The sequence below is a fragment of the Chelmon rostratus genome, chromosome 18 (genome assembly GCF_017976325.1).
Source record: "Chelmon rostratus isolate fCheRos1 chromosome 18, fCheRos1.pri, whole genome shotgun sequence".
In the NCBI taxonomy this organism is placed as follows: Eukaryota; Metazoa; Chordata; class Actinopteri; order Chaetodontiformes; family Chaetodontidae; genus Chelmon; species Chelmon rostratus.
The window spans coordinates 24,207,402-24,226,142 of record NC_055675.1 but is presented as its reverse complement, the minus strand read 5'-3'; the positions used below and the strand labels follow the sequence as shown (position 1 = coordinate 24,226,142).

At 47.9% G+C, this 18,741-nt stretch overlaps 4 protein-coding genes and 1 non-coding gene across 5 annotated transcripts in view; 2 read left to right on the top strand and 3 right to left on the bottom strand.

The window, feature by feature from the left end:
• Positions 1-66: 66 nt before the first annotated feature.
• Positions 67-3,184, bottom strand: ccdc25 (coiled-coil domain containing 25). The gene is made up of 9 exons (XM_041958715.1): positions 3,019-3,184; positions 2,820-2,867; positions 2,641-2,680; positions 2,450-2,501; positions 2,025-2,100; positions 1,742-1,845; positions 1,417-1,619; positions 1,258-1,303; positions 67-1,172 (listed from the first exon to the last, which is right to left on the bottom strand). The coding sequence occupies exons 1-9, from the start codon at positions 3,041-3,043 to the stop codon at positions 1,143-1,145; spliced, it is 624 nt and encodes a 207-aa protein (XP_041814649.1). The 5' UTR covers positions 3,044-3,184; the 3' UTR covers positions 67-1,142.
• On the top strand, positions 74-146 carry trnaa-agc. The gene has a single exon. It is a non-coding gene; the product is annotated as a tRNA-Ala (tRNA).
• Positions 3,185-4,353: 1,169 nt separating the features above from the next.
• On the top strand, positions 4,354-10,091 carry esco2 (establishment of sister chromatid cohesion N-acetyltransferase 2). Its single transcript, XM_041958703.1, has 15 exons — positions 4,354-4,464; positions 5,263-5,330; positions 5,799-5,929; positions 6,145-6,445; positions 6,543-6,819; positions 7,466-7,551; positions 7,703-7,805; positions 7,896-7,971; positions 8,095-8,137; positions 8,429-8,552; positions 8,636-8,767; positions 8,918-9,007; positions 9,122-9,265; positions 9,360-9,544; positions 9,722-10,091. The coding sequence occupies exons 2-15, from the start codon at positions 5,278-5,280 to the stop codon at positions 9,852-9,854; spliced, it is 1,878 nt and encodes a 625-aa protein (XP_041814637.1). The 5' UTR covers positions 4,354-4,464; positions 5,263-5,277; the 3' UTR covers positions 9,855-10,091.
• A 178-nt stretch (positions 10,092-10,269) lies between these two features.
• On the bottom strand, positions 10,270-13,099 carry pbk (PDZ binding kinase). The gene is made up of 7 exons (XM_041958708.1): positions 13,044-13,099; positions 12,418-12,585; positions 11,934-12,073; positions 11,554-11,723; positions 11,197-11,326; positions 10,910-11,089; positions 10,270-10,610 (listed from the first exon to the last, which is right to left on the bottom strand). Exons 2-7 carry the CDS (start codon positions 12,582-12,584, stop codon positions 10,378-10,380), a joined length of 1,020 nt encoding a protein of 339 aa, XP_041814642.1. The 5' UTR covers position 12,585; positions 13,044-13,099; the 3' UTR covers positions 10,270-10,377.
• A 2,022-nt stretch (positions 13,100-15,121) lies between these two features.
• Positions 15,122-18,741, bottom strand: part of scara5 (scavenger receptor class A, member 5 (putative)) — a 57,642-nt gene continuing 54,022 nt past the window's right edge. The window contains exon 12 of the mRNA XM_041958706.1: positions 15,122-18,399. Coding sequence (XP_041814640.1) covers positions 18,266-18,399 — 134 coding nt within the window. The 3' untranslated portion in view covers positions 15,122-18,265. The remainder of the gene's footprint in view (positions 18,400-18,741) is intronic.

The window sequence follows — 18,741 nt, the reverse complement described above, 5'->3', positions numbered from 1 at the left end:
GTTTTTTCCCTGCACAGACAGCAGGGGGCGCTGCGGCCTTCTGAGTAGAGACAAACTAGAAGTAGTGCATCATGGGGGATTAGCTCAAATGGTAGAGCGCTCGCTTAGCATGCGAGAGGTAGCGGGATCGATGCCCGCATCCTCCAATGTCTTTACCCCGCGGGTCAGCTGACAGGATGAATGTCCCTTCTTTGACAGTCAGCCAATCACTGAGTTTGACTACAGTCTGTTTTGACTCTTTACTCCCGTCAACATGGAGTTCTGCCTCAAAAAATGCTTAAAACTAATCGTGTATTGACATCAACACATTTCAATGTAGAGTTTCAAATAGAAACACAAATGAAGGAGGAAGAGTTTTTAATTCCAAAGGACAGCACATGTGGTCATGAGAATAACGAAGCTACATCCCAGATGTTCAGAACAAACATTTATCCTGAGACATCACAATTTGCCGTTTTCTGTCCACGAAGCTCATAATCAGATCCCGTAAAATACACAAGTGACCGATTCCCAGCGCGTACATTTACTGCAGTATTTAGAATATTTGCTGCTGCCCCTTCCAGGATTGTTGATGTATTGTTACTGCAGAGGAGAAACTCAACATCTGGACGACTGAAGGAAATTAACTCCATTACAGAAAAGACCTCCAACAGATATCACTGTCACACACACACACACACACACACACACAGGTGGATGTTTATGGGGCTTTTGTTAATTAATGTATTGAATAAAATCAGACATGCAGAGAGATGACAACATGAAGAGAGTCAGCAGGAGGGGCTGCAGCAGGATCATTCAAACACCCACACGAGTTCAGGCAGACATCAGCATCAGTCGACCTGGAAGTGAAACACAGTTCTGCTATTTGAGTGCCCCCCCCCCCAAAAAAAATCCTCAGCCTTCTTGTTGTTCTGTGTTTGGTCTCTAGTTTCATCCCTGATGAAGAGCCGGCCAGCTGGGTTTGGTTTGGAAGCAGAGTCTCGAACCAATCAGCATGTGGAATAAGTCCGGGCACCGTCCCTCATTGGCTCGCTGGCCGCTCCGGGTGTCCAAAAGCAAAAGGAATCCATTTGTTTCCGTGTTTGTCGAAGCGGCGGCGGCGGATCAGAGCGCGCGTCCCGCCGGCGGCGGCTCGGCGCTCACATGAAGTCGTCTGAATCGTAACCGTCCTGCGAACGACAGCAGCGTGACAAACAGATTCAGTGAAAGCTCGACCTACATACAACAAACACAGGTGTGTCCGTCTGTCCTCACCTCGTTCGTCTTCATGTTCTCACTCTTCATCAGCGAAGAATAGTTCCTGCGGAGAGAAACACAGCGACACCTTCATCACTCATCATCAGCAGTGGAACTCGTGTTACAGCGGCTGAGGCCGGTGAAGGTGACACCTGCCTCCTGCAGCAGCACACCCACCTGAGCTCCTCCATCTCTTTTTTCCTCTTCTGCTCCTCCTTCTCTCTCTTCTTCTGCTCCTGCAGCTGAGCTTTCTTTTCGTTCCTCTCCTCTCTGTCTCTCGACTCCTTCTCTGCCGCCAGGTCGGGGAAGCGCTCTGCTTTTGTTTTCTCCAGGCGGTTCACGATCTCGTTGATCTTCTTCTCCACCGCCACGATCTTCACCTGTGAAGCAGCACGACACACCTGAGCGGGTCCGACGACGGTGAACAGACTCACGATGAAGCTTCTTATTGGTGTAAATATGAAAATCACAGTGAACATGAAGCGTTTTCAGTTCTGCTGACCTCTTTCTGCCGATGGAAGCCGATCTGTCCGACGTCCATGTCTCCGGTTTTCTTCAGGTTGGCCCACGGTGTGTAAACCACGTTGATGTTGTTCATCTTACAGCCTGACAGCACACACATCGTTTGCTTTAATACACAAGGAAGAGGCTCTGATGGTGGTTCCTCAGAGCAGGTGTCAGCATGATAATCAAGACTCTGCTTTGAGCAAACCAAGACCACAAAAGCCTCACGTGACACCCGGTGATGCCTGATCCCAGGAAGTGATCAGGAAGCAGATGTTTACCTTGGATGCTGTTGTTTTTCACCAGCTGTGCACAGTCGATCAGCACCTCCGGGGGGATGTCATCGATTGTCTGACCCTAGAAAAGACACGCAGGCTTGATCTGTGTCTGACACGCCCACATATTCTCTTTTTTATTCTTTATGAACGACTTCTGTCACTTATTGTGTGTTTAAAAGTGTAACAGCTTGAATGAGGGTGAGGACAAACTGTAAATGTCCACTTGTGTGATGCCTGAAAATCGAATGTGCGTGTAGTTCAGGTCTCACGCTGCAGGTAAATCTGCTGCGTTCAAGGACTCGAGACACTTCAGATCAACCTGAGAATCACTGCGGTCTTATTTGTGCTGTTTTGACCAAAGATAACTCGTCCAGTAATCTTGTGTGCCTGACTCTCACTGGTTCTGGTTCAGGGTGTGGACTCTTTACCTTCGGCAGCCTCAGATAAACGTGAGCTGAAGACAGTTTGTCCACATGAAACCTGCATGTGAAAAAAGTTATTCAGTTCAAACACCTCATTAAAAATGATTCAGGCTGATATTTCTGTTCTTTGCGTTTACAGATTATTTATAACAAGAAAACTTGTTTTTTCCAGGAACAAAAAGTGAAAGAAGTCGCACCAGATGTCTTCAGGCCATCCGAACTTGATCAGATCCTCATCTGCAGAAACAAACTCAGTCAGAGATGATGCAGCATCAATCATTACAAATACCAATAGACAGAGTATCAGAGAAACAGCACAGACGCAGAAAGCATCAGCATCAGGTGTGTGTCTGCTAGCTAACGTTAACGAACTTACTTTCATATTTGTCTTTTCCCATGTAGATTGTGTGGGGAGGGTTCACCACTGAGAGACAAACAGCAGCGTTTTAGTTACTGGATGAAACACATTCAGCAGACAATCACACCAAAGACACCACCTTTAGCTTTAAAGAGTTATGGCTAACCAGGCTAATAGCTAACACTGCTGCTAAGGTTAGCCCTGTGGCTTCACTCACCGGCACTTGTGAAGTAAAACACCATTTTAAGTGAATTGAAAGTCGCCAATAAAAGATGAAAAGTGACTGTATAATGTTGGAAAGCTAATAAACTTGTTATGAACACGACCAAATGTAACTCGGTGTGTCCCGACTGATCGTCGCTGCTGTCACTTTTCGCATGAACAAGTTGACCCGGAAGTTGTTAGCTTCCTGCATGAAGCTACAGAGAGTTAGCACGTACCGGACAGGAACGACACACATTTCCTTCACAAAATAAAAGCTTGACCTTCCATAAAATTCACTCTGTCCCCGTCTGGACGATCAGAAAATTGGGAATTTCTCTGCATGCTTTTGATAAATGTGTATTGGATGAACAATTTCCATACTGCGTACAATCAAAGACACAAAGGACGTAAAACAGATAAACAATGAATGGAAAATGAAACCCACTTGATAATGATAATAAGGATGGAAATAAAAATGAAGACAATGCAAAAAACCACAGCATAAGATAATAAAATAGGTAAAAATAAAACATTTTAAAATAAGTGCAGTAGTGCATCAGTGTGAAGGAAAGCACAAAGTTTCAGATGTTTATTAGGAAGTCGGAGCTAGTTAAAGGCAAAGAGATCAGTTTTTAGCTTTTCTTTTAAAAAATATTCATTGGGCTGCTTCCCTGATATCTGCAGATAGTTTGTTCCAGAGCTTTGACAAAGGCTGCAGCCCTGATTTTCTTTTAACTCCTGGAAACTTCCAATAAACTAGCAGCAGATGATCACAGCGTTCTTGAAGGCAAATCATACATGAGGGAGTTAGCAGGATAGTTTGGTCCTGGTCCATTAAGGGCTTTATATACAGGGAGGAGGAAAATCAGTCCCGAATGTTACAGGAAGCCAGTGTAGAGCCGCTAAAACTGGACTAATGTGCTCTCTGCTCCTGGGTCTGGTTCATAGCTGAGCTGCAGAGTTTCTCAGTGGTGCAGTGGGAGGCCAGTAAATAGTGCATCACGGTAATCAAATCGGCCTGAAATAAAGGCATGAATCAGTTTTTCAGCATCTTCTTCCTTTAGAAATGGTCATATTTTATCTGTTTCTAAGGTGGAAAAATGTTTTCGTCAACTTGTTGTTGTGGGGCTTCTCCAGAGTGACAACATGTAGCGTTATAATTTCGCATTTGACCAAATAATCATGTAGCTTCCACAGACTTGACACATCAGGCACAAAACAATGATCTTTTATTTTGAAGACACGGACCAGAAGTCCCTCCACTCTTTTATGGCGGTAAATCGATTAAGTAAAGTTTGTATTTCCGCTTCCGGTCTGGGCGTTGTGTAAGTTTTTTTTAGAGGCTCGGGGCGCGCGCTGTTCAAAACACCGGGAAGAAACGCGCGCAGGAGACGAAGGAGAAGCGCGAGCGGCTCAGACTTTATTCACTGTTTTATGTCGCGCGACAGAAAAGTGTTCGGTAAGAAACACACAGACACAGAAACGCATTTTATGGTGTTTGATATTTCGATGGTTTCTCTCCTAAGTGGCAGATTTACTTCTGAGTCGAAGAAGGAGAAGAACTGTCCTCTGTTGATATTCGTTTATTAACCATAAAACAAACAAACTTGGACATTAACGGTGAAAACTTCGGGCTTCGGTCGAGCACAGCTAACTTTTGATGCTCGTTAGCTCGTTAGCTCGTTGGTACTGAGGCAGTCACATTTGTATCAGATAATCATCCCGCCAATAATCCGTTCATCTCCAGTTTTGCTGGTAAACAAGCTACCATCTAACGCTAAGCTAACGTTCATGTCGAGGTGGTTCACGGTGTTAACGTTGAACCGATGACCCTGATCAGGATCCAGGTCCAGCTCTAACCCCGCTGACACGCCACGGACTCCTCCGTGGAGACGGTCACACCAAACTTCAGTCAAAAATCTGGTAATTTAGCGTCGAACACGGTCTGCGGTCAGTGAACTGTGAACAGATATGTTTCTAAAGCTGATCTCCGACCAGCCGGTGTGTTGTCTCTGTAACGGGATCTCCTAGCAACAAGCTTAGTGATCATTTAAAAACTGGTATTAATCATAATTTGGTGTTATTTGCTGCCTCCTCACAGGATGGTGTATTGAATCCATGCTTGAGGACGCTGTCGGTACTTTTCTGTATTTTCGACTAAAAGTTAAACTGAGCGCAGATCAGTTCCACCCTGAAGCTGTGAATACCCGAATACACAGAATATCTGTAGATTATATGTCTGTATGTTTCTGTGTAGGTGAGCTTTGTGAGAATGATGCCGACGACTAACAGGAAGAGAAAGCTCTCGTCTCTGGACTCTGACAGGTGAGTTATCACCTGAGTGGTTTCTGTCTGTTCATGTGGTGCGTTGACGGCTTCAGACGGAACAAACAGAAGCTCAGGACGTCTTGGACAGACAACGACACGTCCACAATCACCGACCTGAAGCCGATATTGAAAATAAGTTCAGGCTCGAGTGAATACTTTCAGCCGGTTTGTGCAGCTTTTCTTAAACTGAGCATCAAAGCTGTTGTTTTGTTGTCGGTGCTAAAACTCTGCAAACATGGAGACATGTCCAACAATATTCAGCCATTACAACAGACAGTTTGTCCTCATGTGCTCGGTACATTTCCGTGTTTCATTCATAGTTTTCTCCCTCGTGTTGACTGCTGCGTGCGGTGCAGACGCCACGCTGAGTTCAACCAGAGGTTTTCATCTGGGGAACGGAACGAGAGCTCGTTAGGTCGCCCTCGTTTATTCTCACCTGTCACTGATCTTCTCCTTTGATACCAGCCTCCTGGCTCAGGGACAAGTGAGGGAGGAGACGTCCCCCGGGAAGAGGAGATCCCCGAGGAAGAAGCCGGTCGGACGTCTGAACAAAGAAAACAGTCCCTCGCCACAGAAATCCCCCCGAAGACCAGCAGGTGGGACAAGTGGAGTCTCTCTCTGTCTGTCTCTGTCGCTCTCTCTCTGTCTGTCTCTCTGTCTGTCTCTCTCTCTCTGTCTCTCTCTGTCTCTGTCTCTCTCTCTCTCTCTCTCTCTCTCTCTCTCTCTCTGTCTGTCTCTGTCTGTCTCTCTCTCTCTGTCTCTCTCTCTCTCTCTGTCTGTCTCTGTCTCATCAATCTTTTTTCTTGTCTAGCCTCTTCTGCCCGATCGCCCCGTAAATCTCCGTTCAAGCCTTCGGTGGTTACGAGCTCCTTCTATGGGAGGCAGAAGTCCGTCTATCTGACTCCACTGGAGAGGAAGGCCATCAAGGAGTGTCTGCCTCCTCCTCCTCCTCTTCCTTCTCCTCCTCCGCAGGAGAAAAAGAAGAAGAAGAAGAATTTTAAAGGAGGCAGCGTGCAGAGGAAGGTGGCTGCAGGATCCAATCAGGGGAAGATGAGAATCCAAAGCTATTCGACGTCGTCCAGGCGGATCAGACTGCCTAAACTGAGCCGCAGGTTTGTTTCAGCTGCTTTGTTGGTGCTTCTGCAGACTTCTGACCAGTTTAGTTTCAGTAAAATCTAACCTCTGTTTTTTCATCATTGAATTCAACAGCGTCGCCGCCAAATCGGCATCGACTGCAACCGCCGCCGCCGGCACCAAGCCCGCAGAGTCCAGGAAGGCGATCACCGTCTCCTTCAGCAGCCTGAAGCCCAAACCCAAGATCTTTGTGGGAGCTGCTTTCTTCAGCACAGGGAAGAAACCGACGTCCATGTACAAGAAGTCTGCGCCCAAATCCACGAGCAGGCCAGCGTCGGCCGCGGCGAGCGGCAAAGGTGTCCTGACGCAGAAGAAGAGCGAGCAGCAGCGTTCAGTGACGAAGGCTGCAGAGGTGAGGAGAGCAGCTGCTGTTACTCTGCAGGACAGGCGCCAACACGCTCAACGTCCAGCAGGTCGTCTCCTGATGTCTGCGGGTCAGCGTGGACGTCTCAGTGATGAACGTCTCAACAGACGTGAACAGACTTTTAGTCAGATTCTGGTTCCCTCAACCTTTCATTCAAAAGTCCAAAATATCACGTTCAAAAAAGATTGCAGAGTCGAGGTATTTGGTTTGAAATAAACCTCGACTGTTTTTCAGAATAAGAGCATGTATATGTGCAGCCGTGCTCTGATTAACATAATGAAGTACATGTGGTCCTTTTGTTGCTTCTCTTCTGGTTTATTAGCATTAGCATTAGCATGATCACTTTGAGTGCAGGTTTGCTCTCTAAACTCCAGGTAGAGTTAAAGTTCAGCTCAGGACAATGAAAAATCTAAAATACAAACGTGTTGTGTTGTGTCTGTTTTCCGGGCGTGCTCAGTCGGGCACGTTGTGGTCTTGACGGACGGTTTTAGCTTGTGTTCATATGTTTGTAACAGATGAAAGATCATTTGCGCCGCAGCCGACTGATATTAATGTTTGAAATGAGTCGCCCTGCAGAGGTGTCTTTCACTCTAACATGATGTTCTTTTGTCCTGGTCCTGGTCCTGGTCTGCAGACTGACGTCCAGCAGAGGGAGAAGCTGGATCCCACAGACTGGATGGACTCTGCTAACGAACTGCCTCGAACTCCACAACCAATCAGGTGCTCAAACTTGTTGACGAAATAACGCAACAGGACGGCGGCTCTTCTGAAAGCGGCGAGATGTTTCCTGCGTTCACAGTTTTGTTTCTTTGAGCTGAACTTTGTGCGACATGTTTCCAGCTCATCGATAATCTTCGTCTTCTCCCCGCAGCTCCTCTGAATCGTTGGCAGAGAAGTTCGGGATCACCAGAGAGCTGACGGTCGTGTTGACGAGGACGCCGACTGCTGCAGCCGCAGCCCCCGTCAGGCTTCAGGTACGGTGGGACACGCACGCTGTTACCACGGTTACCAGGTCATGAAACGCTGGTGGCTGAACGATAACGATGCTGACTTCTCTTCTTCAGGACGTTTGTCTGAAAGATGGCGGCGCCGACCTGAGCGACGGAAACTCCACCAGTGCTGCTGCCAGCCCACCTAAAGGTACGCACTGGTTTTAACGGCGTCCCAGTTCATCCGCTGAGACACGGCCAGCAGCCCCGCCCAGTCCACTCTCCTCGCTGCAGCGCCATGAAAGCTGTTTGAAATGTTCTGTTTCCTCCACAGAATCGTCAGCGGTGTACCCCATCTTCAGCTCCGCCTCCAAGAGGTGAGACACCTGTTCAGTCCTCAACCTGTCAGCAGGTAGCAGGACGCAGACGTTTCCCATGAGACAACACGAGCGTCTCCTCCGACAGCAGGAAGCACGAGGAGGTTTTACTTTTTAGAAACAAAACGATCAGAGCAGTGATGATGATGATGATGATGATGAAGATGAAGATGAAGCTCACCTCCATCGTCTCACCTTCGTGTGGAATCAGAATCAGGGTTGAGTTCAGGAGCCGCTGCTGTTCGTGAAGTCGCTCTTCAGAGTTCTTCAGTGTGATTTGTCGTCCTGCAGGTTGAGGAAAGCTCTGCAGCCGGCGGCGTCCTGCGGCGCCCCCCCTGGCCTGATGACGTCGCTGCAGACGCCGGCTCCCGTCCGCAGGAGGAGGGAGAAGCAGGACGACGACCAGCTCGTCATCGTACGTGAATGTTGATGCTCGGTTGGTCTCGGCGGGTTCGGCCCGTTGTCTCATCCTTCTGTCGTCTGCGTTTCCTCCGTCAGGACGCGGGTCAGAAGCAGTTCGGAGCGATGACCTGCAGCTCGTGTGGGATGATTTACAGCGCCGACAACCCCGAGGACAACTTCCAGCACAGCCAGTTCCACCAGCGCTTCCTCGACTCCATCAGATTTGTGGTAAAGCTTCTTCCTGCAGTCTGAAAACGTGTTCAGGCCGACCAACGACCGCCGATGAGAGGAAAATCTAAATGTTTGAGGTTTCTGTGGTAAAGCTGGTGTTTGCACAGATCTGCCGCTGCTCCATCAGCCTCCTCGCTGTCGTTTCAGGGCTGGAAGAAGGAGCGAGTGGTGGCCGAGTTCTGGGACGGAAAGATTCTGCTCGTCATGCCCGACGACCCCAAATACGCCATCAAAAAGGCGAGTTTGTGTCCGAGCTGCAGAACAGTGAGGCTCAGAGAGGTGAGCTGATGATCCTGTTTCCACGCCTCCTTCATCACTGTGTCTCTCTGTCTCTGTCTGTCTGTGTTTCAGGCTGAGGACGTGCGGCGTGTTGCAGACAGCGAGTTGGGTTTCCAGCAGGTGACTCTGAGCAGACCCTCACAGGCGAAGACCTACCTGTTCATCAGCACCGAGCGGCTGGTGGTCGGCTGCCTGGTGGCCGAGCCCATTCGTCAGGTCAGTGTGGGTGTGGTTTGTGTGTGTGAGTGTGTGTGTGTGTGTGTGTGTTTGGGACCTGGTGTTGACGGGGTTCTGGTTCTGGTTTCATCAGGCTTACAGAGTCCTGGAGCAGCCGGATCGGTTCAAGGACATGACGAAGGACGACTTCATGGAGCAGCACCGGGCCTGGTGCTGCTCCACCGTCCCAGAACGAGCTCTGTGCGGGATCAGCCGGGTCTGGGTCTTCAGCCTGGCCAGAAGACAGAGCATCGCGACCCGCCTGCTGGACACCGTCAGGTAGAGACGCACCTGACCGATGTCCTCCGCTGTTCCTGTTTGCTCATAGTTTAATGGAAATAATGATAAACTCTATTTATTTATCGGTGCAGTGAAAGAGAGAAAAGCTTTTTTTAAAAAAGCAAAGGTCGATTCAGGACACGTTCATTTGTTCATTCTGTCCTGGTTTTGTTGTAGGAACACCTTCATGTACGGCAGTCACCTGACCAAGGAGGAAATCGCCTTCTCTGACCCGACGCCTGATGGGAAACTGTTCGCAACCAAGTACTGCAGCACGCCGACCTTCCTCGTCTACAACTTCGTCGCCTGAAGCTCGGATTAAAGCCGTGTGTGTGTGTGATGTTTTAAAGGTTCATGATCCACCTGTTGTCTGTTTTCTGTTTACATGTTTTTATTGGAGGAGCTTGAAGTTGTTTCTTGATTCTCAGTTTGAGGTTTTCTGGACGTTTTAGAAGGAAAATGTTGATTATTGTCTTTTATTCTTTGTAAAATGTTTAATAAACGTATTTCCTTTGTTTTCTGACCTGAAACATGTCGACATGTGTCGTACTGATGCTTTCAGAGGAGCAGAATCAGCTGTTGAACTGGAACTTCACTCATCTTTTAGCTTTTGGTTCATGAATTCATGTTTTCAGGACAGATAAAACCACCAGTCTGTTTTAATTCATCGCTATAATAAAGCAGAATATATGAAAGATGTTCAAGAGAAAACCATCAAAACTCAGTTTAATCAGAAATGCAGACGTTTACTGAAGTGAAGGAACAAAAACATACAGACAGAAAACAGACGACACATAAAAGTGATGAAGAGGGTCGACAGACGAAGACGAGCTTCAGTCGATGACGATCACCTCGCTGGAGGTTTTGTCCAGCGGGGCGTTGCTCTCCAGAGCCTGGACGATCTGATTGGCTGAGGGTCTCTTCTTGGGGTCTTCCTCGGTGCACAGATAGAACAGCTCCACCATCCTCCGGTACGAGCCGCCCAGAGCCTCGGCGTCCAGCGGCGGCCTCGTCCCCAGCTTCTCGTAGAAGGCGTCCTCGTCGAAGCTCCGCTCGAACGAGTCCTCTGAAAGACAAACGCACAACACTGAGTGTAGCTGCTTCAACAGGAAGTGATGCTCTTTTAAATGATTCAGACTGTGAGGATGACGAGCAGTGAGAGGGAACTCTTCATCAGATCAGTTAATTTGAAGGATTTAAAAGCTGAGAGCAAACAGCAGGAATCTCTTCATCACAAGTCTTTTATAGGAACCAGCTCATCTCTTTCTTCAAGCATCTGTTACCACGGCTACAGACACGACCAAACACATGAATCCTAAAAGCTTAGAAACGTCTTCAGTGGACACTGAAAGGGCTGAGCTTCACCTTCATCGTCATCGTCGCCCTCCAGCATCTCCAGGTGAGGCATGGCCAGCGTCATCATCTCCCACAGAGTCAGGCCGAAGGCGAACACGTCGGCCTTGTCGGTGACGTCTCCGCCCTCGTCCAGAGCTTCCTTCGGCTTCCACGGCTCGGTGCCGATGTACTCGGCCTCCGGGTCCGACACTGAGGACAGACGGAGACACTTTCTGTTGAGCCTGGACCAGATAACGACTTCATCACCAACAACAAATGATGCTCTGACCACCGGCAGGACTTCCAGACTCCGTTACCTCTCATGTTCTCGTCCAGCTGCAGAGACGCACCGACGTCGCAGATCTTCACGGCCTCGAAGTCGCCCCTGATGACCACGTTGCAGGACTTCATGTCGCCGTGCAGCAGCTTCTTCTCGTTGTGAAGGTACTGCAGAGAGGAACAAAGGTGAGTCGACGACGTCCTGCAGCGACATCAAAAGATGCTGAGACATTAAATTAAAATCACTAATAACAGACATGACAGAAGGACTGAAAATAAACTTCCTGTACGTTAATTTATCAAGCAGCAGGCGGCAGAGGAGCAGCTGATCGAACTTCACAGGTGTGCAGTGAATCCAGCTGGACACACCGGGCAGAGGAGCGTCCAGGACTCACCTGAAGACCACGAGCGACATGCAGAGCCACTTTCTCGATGCTGGCGGCGGGGAAAGCCTTGAGGCCGGCCTCCCTCCTGCGCTCGATCAGGTCGTTGAGGGACTGCTCCCCGCCGTACTCCATGGCCAGACACTGCGAGCCATCGTGGGCTCGGGTGAAGGCTCGAAAGCCTTCAGAGTGGAACACAGACAGGTTTAACACAGAAGAATAAAACAGGACAGAAGAGATCAAACAGACTGATGCCTGGCAGGAGCTCAAAATGAGCCAATTATCAATTAGCTGCCACATTTAGAGTCTGAACCTGTTATCAATGTGAGCATCGACTGATGAGGCCGACGATAAACCGATCCATCGTCCAGTCAGCCGCCTTCATGTCTTACCAACGATGTTTGGATGGTTGATGCCCTTCAGGACCTTCGCCTCCTCATTCAGCCGCTTCTGGTAAACCGCCATCTGTTTGGCGGCACACTTCCTGTAGATCTTCTTGACCGCCCAGGGAGACGCATCCAGCTTGCCCACTCTGCAGTTCACAACATCCGAACATTATCTACAGACATGAAAAGGTTCCCGTGCAGCAGCTCAGCAAACACCATCAACTTCAGCACACATCTGGCATTTCAACACGCCCTTTCAAATTAAAAGCACATCATTCATCAAGCTTTAATGAGCTTTGACGAGTCTTTACATGAAGTCCAACAGACCCTGTTAGATATCTGAAGTCATTCTCTGCCTGGTTTGTGCTTTATTCTCTGAACAGATCCACAGCGAACTGACAGGTGTACTGAAGGACAGGTGTACAGGTGTTCACTGTAGTACAGGTGTACAGGACAGAAGAGAGGAGAAATGTTTCCACAGAGAACACACCTGTTCAGGAGGTAAACGTTGACTCCAGTCCCACAACCCAGCTTCTTCATGAAGGGGGAGGCCGGGATGGTGACGGGGGTCCCTCCGCCGCTGCCAGAGCTCCGGACTCGGACGGCTTTCGGGGTCTTGAATGCGGCCTCGTCGGTGTACGTGGCAGGGGAGGCCATTCTGTCCAAAGACGACCAACGGGATGGTGAACATGGTGAAACACATGCTTGGATACAGGTGACTACCGGCACAGGTAGATGCAGTATGAGCAGCGCTGTCAGTCAGGTACACCGGACGAACATGTACGTGAACATTTTCAATAAGAAACTGATGTTTGATGTGATTCAAGCCGTCTAATGTTTACAACGAGACACGTCACCTTTCATCAAACACGCTGAACGGACGTAAATGAGCTGTGAAGTCACGTAAAACGCCTCAAAAGTTAAAGAGAGAAACCATTTAGCTAACAGCTAATGACGGAGCGACAGTAACAACCAAACTTCAGCTGAAAACTGCTCAATTTAACGTCACTTAGCTTTGACGCTAAAGTTTCTGATGTTAATGTGCCGATAGTCCGAGTCCAGCTGTCTTATTTTGTTCTGATAATTTAACTGTTGAGTCGATAAATGTTAACTTACCTGCCTGCGTTTTGTTTGACCGTCACAGGAAAACTGAACGTTGCTGTTTCAACGCGCCGAACGTTCAAAATGAGGAAGTACGGAAGCCGCGGAGGGACAAACCAAGCGAGTGTCGTTTCAGGAAGGAAACGACAACAGAGCGAAATGGGAAGTTTTCTTCGTCTGAAAAGACTTAAAGGACTATAAATAATTAACACTGACCTAAAGAAGCGCAGCGATACCCTCAAATTACTTCTATAGTTTAAAAGTCGTCATAGTGTAATTCATCTTTTCACCAGCTGAGGTCAGTCACGTTACAAACTGATGGTTGTCAGTTCTGCAAACTGCAAAAGAGCAAAATTCATTCTCATCAATGATCTCACATCAAACATGTGAAGCATCAATAACCGATTAATGTACCTAGAAAATGTGCATTAATCACAAAACAGACAAGTCTAAAACAGCATTAATGATGAAATAACAGTAATAAAAATAATGTGTGCAACGATGATGTGACATCATGACTGAGATGAGGATGTTTAGTCACTCAGAACTTCCTGTTTGACTTTACTGGTGAACAGAAAGTGTTTATTTCCATCAGTCTTTCACTTTCTTCATGAGGATCAGTTTATTCTCTCTGTGCTTCACATTCAAAGTCTCATTTCATTTTTTCTCTCATACATCAGTGAGCAGCACTGTGTCGGGTCCGTGATAAACTGCTGAGATCATTCAAAGTTGTTACACCACAAAGCCTCAGTTCCGCGCTCGCAGTGAGAAGAGGAAGACTTGTGTTTCGTCTTCATCACAGCATGTGTCTGTTCTCTGTTTAACGTCCGGAGGAATTTCCTCACCCAGACGCTGAAGCTGACCTCGACCTCTCCCCCTTCACAGACTGCAGATGTTCCAGCCGCCGCTCCTCTCTGCGAGGAAGGATAACTGTTTCATTATGAGGAAGAGGAGCAGGAATGTGGTCTGATGATGAATGGACGTGGATGGAAGACTGGGACGCTTGCTCCCTCTGTTTCTGCCCGTCCGTCGTCCCCCTGAAGGGAAATGAGCTCATGTTCGTGGCCTCTGCCGCCACATGTTGTGCCGCTCTTTATAGAACGAGGGTCTGGGCCACTCTCCGGTCAGCCACACAGGGAGAAGAGGATGATGACTGTCACGACGAAGAATTACATCGCTTTTTATAATGATTTATAGAAAATAAAAGAGGGCTGTTGTGAGTCGACTCCTCTCTGTCGTCCACATGAAGCTTCATGAACATTTTACACTCATACAGTGAAAATATCTCAGTTTGGACAAACTGTTCTGTCTTCTTCAGTCTTCTGTCTTGTGTTCACAGGTGTTGCATTGTGGTGCTTTTAGCTGGAGGTGGTGCTCATGCTGTGTCACACACCCAAACACGACGATGGCAGCAAACAAAGAAGAACTTCTGATCAATCAATCAATCAATCAATGCTTTTATGTTAACATCATGTTAGAGGTGTGAAGGCGTCTTAGGAAATGAGCCCACTGAGCGATTTGAGATCAAACTGAGCGGTTTGAGATCAAACTGAGCGGTTTGAGATCAAACTGAGCGATTTGAGATCAAACTGAGCGGTTTGAGATCAAACTGAGCGATTTGAGATCAAACTGAGCGGTTTGAGATCAAACTGAGCGGTCTGAGTGTGAAGACGTGTTTGTGGAGCTCCAGAACAGCTGCTTCCACGTTATTAAACCAGCAGCAATGAAACTGTCTCAGAAGTGTCTCGAGAAGGAGAAGTTATCAATCAGGAGGAAGAGTTTCTGATCTGCTTCACATCACTGCATCAACTGAAACGAATCAGGCCTCACCTTTCTGCAGGTGAGGCCTGAGTCAGACCGTCGGTCGTGTGTGTGTGTGTGTGATTGTTTCTTCGTCCTCTTCACATGTGGAAACCTGTATTCAGAGCTGTCAATCAAAGCACACACATGTTGCACAGCCACATGTGTCCGAGTCAGCTCCGTCCGTGTGCCTCCACCTGCCGAGGGAACGGCCGCGGCGCTCACCTGTCCGAACACGTGTGACCTCAGCAGAGTGGCACGAATCAAATCGACACATATACGAAGAGACACGAAGCACTTTATTCAGTATTTTCTTGACATAATCATGTTTGATCCAGGTGTTTATTTGTACAGGTATGCTGTTTATGTGTCCTGAGCAGCACAGTGTAATCAGAAACACACGTGTGTGTGTGTGTGTGTGCTCTGAGCCGTAAGCTGAAGCAGCACAGGAAGGTCTTTGTGCTTTAAGTGCACTTAGTTTTCAACGTGTTCTCACTTTCAAAGGCAAGAGGCTGCTTTACATTTTCAAAGTATTCCAGTTATTTGACCCCATGAGGCCGAAGCCCTGATCTGAGGTCAGAGGCCTCTAACCAATCAGGAAATCACATCACAACAGTTTTATCCCGCTGACATCTGATAGGCTGCGATCTCACATCAGTCGAAACACATTTAGCCGCGAGCGGCCCGGAGGAGTCGCTGCCGTCGCCCTCCTGGTTGGACGGTGCCTAACAGGTTCTGATGTGTGATTGGTCTGCAGCAGTTTCACCTGCTCCACCCTCAGGAATGTAACATGAACCAGTTAAACGTATTCAGATGGAGCCAAAATAACGTCCATTATAAGACATTAAAACATTAACACGTGTATATGCGGCTAATTATTATTTAGTCAATTAATCTAATTATTTTCTGCATTAACAGATTCTTGGTTTGCTCCATAAACATGTCGGCTCATATCAGAAGTGTCAGCATGTTATTATCACTCCTCCCGCCCACACATCTGATTGGTTAATCATTAGTCCCACCCTTGGTTCTGATTGGATCGCCTGCTTTTTGAGATGACCTTCAGGTGTCGTTTTCAGTGTCAAACAGGCGTTCAGTTAACGAAGATGTAAAACAGAAAAGAGCAGAAAACGCTCACATTTGAGAGGCTGAAGTCTGATTAATCTACTGCTGATCGACTCATCGATCGATCGACTCATCGTTTCAGCTCTGATATGTTTAATACGCAGGATACAGCTGGGATACATGAGGCAGCAGCATGACAGAGCCACGCTGGTGTCCTAACAGGCACAGTGAGGGACACTCTGAGGATTATTGCTTCTCTAAGACGCTTTACAAACCCTGTGATCTGGTGAACCAGCAGCTTCCTGTCTGGACCGCGTTCAGCCAGGCAGACGAACAGAACGAGCTCAGCTTTCTGGAAACGAAGCCTCCGAGTTTCCCAATGAACTTTAGAAGAAGGGAAACGTGTTTGAGACACATCGGCCTGTTGAGTCTGGTTTCTCACCTCGTTTTCTGTTTCCTCAGACTCTGCTTCCAACCAGAAACCCTCCACAAACACCAGCGTCCCTCAGCACGAGCTAGAGAAACTCATTTCTGGCTTCATGTCCGACGTTTTTCCTCCCTCGCGTCGACATGGACTCTTAAATGGACTTCATGTGTGCAGCTTAATTCTCACAAAAGAAAGTAGGTCAGACGATTGTTGATTTGTTGAACGCAGGAAAGCAGAACGAGGGATCGACTCTGACAGATCCTCACGTTTGACAGATATTAAGGTGCACTGAAACACGTTCCCTCTTCAAATCTAAACATGGGGGGGGGGGGGGGGGGTTTCAGTCAAACCTCGACAGCTCCTGCTGGCTCAGAAGGAGACGTGAGTAAGGACACTTGGGAGGAACCAGCCTTTTGGATCTGAGGGCAGCCGTGAAGATTAAACCCACTGAGAGAGGCAGGAAGCTCAAACCAAACGGTGTGTGTTTGTGTGTGTGTGTGTGTGTGTGTGTGTGTGTGTTCAAACACTGCCAGACCCGCCACTGTAAATCGTACAGGGCAGGCGTCCATGCTTCCATCTGTTTACACTCATCTGTTCCCTCTTCTTCATCACCACTTCATCTGTCAGCGGCAGTGAATGACACCCCCTTCAAAAGTCTCTGTTAGTTACGTGTTTTCTTCACTTTCCATCAACATAAATCAACAGGAAACACTCGTCTGGTGATTTGCAGGCTGGAAGACGTCGAGCTGTCGAGGTTAAAACTAAAACTCGAGTGTTGTGTCGCTTGTTCAAAGAACTGCACAACGAGCTGAAAAGCACACGACCCCAAAATCTATTATCTCCTCATCAACATGTGTCCGACGTGTCAAACAGCGATGGACTAAAAACAACGTTAGCGTTCGTCTGGAGTCGTGTCGTCATTATTCTCCTTTTAGCTGTTTTGGGCTCCACCAGCTACTCAGAACAAAACCCTGATCTGGATGTTCCAGAGATTTGATGTTGGGCCTTAACACAGGGGGACTGAGAACTGCTTCCTGTTGGGGATGAGATATGATTGGTCGGATACGATTGGTCAGATACGATTGGTCAGATATGACTGGTCAGATATGATTGGTCGGATACGATTGGTCAGATACGATTGGTCAGATATGACTGGTCAGATATGATTGGTCGGATACGATTGGTCAGATACGATTGGTCAGATATGATTGGTCAGATATGATTGGTCAGAGCATATCTTGTGGGCGGGAACAGCAAATCAAATCACCAGTCAGCTTTTTCAGGCCACAGGTTTGTTGGAAGGAGTAACTGTCTGTTTAAAATATAAAAATATTAATTAGAGGAGATTTTTTAAAAGTCATAAAGACGACAAACGTCCAGTTTTAACTCAAACTGCTTTAAACCTGCGCGTCATCAAAGAAGTGCTAACTGGGTAATGCTACATGATATATACTGAGGAACACTGTGTATGTTTAGCATCACTCAAAAGCCATTCCTACACGATGCTGCGACGAGCAGCTGCCTGGAAATGAAGTCAGCTGATCTGTCAGTCACAGTCTGCTCAGATCCTTTATGTTTCTGCTCTTCATCGACCCGGAGACGACCGCTGACCAATGAAAGCTCTGGTTTCAGGTGAGCTTCCTCCCACGCTGGACGACCTCTGAGGCCTGATGGATCCTACGCCCGAAAGCTGATCTTCGGCCTTCGATGAAGACTCCGTACCTCAGTCTGATGAAGCAGTCCTGATGAAGAGTCCTGATGAAGAGTCCCGTCATCCCCGTGCACCCGCTCATACGGAGTCTGAAAATGCGTGCACTTCCTTCGCTCCCACGGTTCAGTCTCGTAGCTAAATGTTTAATCGTGAACTCGTAAAATAAGCTGCAGATCGACTTCACGCTCAACGGTCGAAGCTCGGCCGCCGCCGCAGCGTCCGGACCTCAAAGGTTTAGATGGCGCAGGTCACGCCGGCGTCCTCCACGTGGCCGCAGTTGGTTTTGCCCCAGCCAGGAAACTTACACTGGTGGATGGTGTCCTCAGTCCCTGTACAAGCCACGTCATCCATCCAGATCAGACCAGTACCTGCACGGAGAGGAGAGCATTCAGTTCAGGACGCTTTCAGAATCAATATTCAATATTCAATCAATATTTCTGTGTCGTAATCCTGCTGAACAAGAGCTTTGAGTTTCCTACAGAAACAACTCTGAGCTCATCTTTGACTGACGTTCACTTCTGGCACCTTTTCAGGAGAGTTCACAAATGTAGCAGAAGGTGCTTTTTAGCCCTGAGTAGTGTCTGCAGGTTTAACAGCCTGCACCAACATTAAACACCAGTTTTCAGTCAATATTTCACACATGCAGAGGAAGAGTCCAGAGAACATCACTTTCTCTACAGTCGCTGCTGTTGAAGGCAACTCGGATCAAT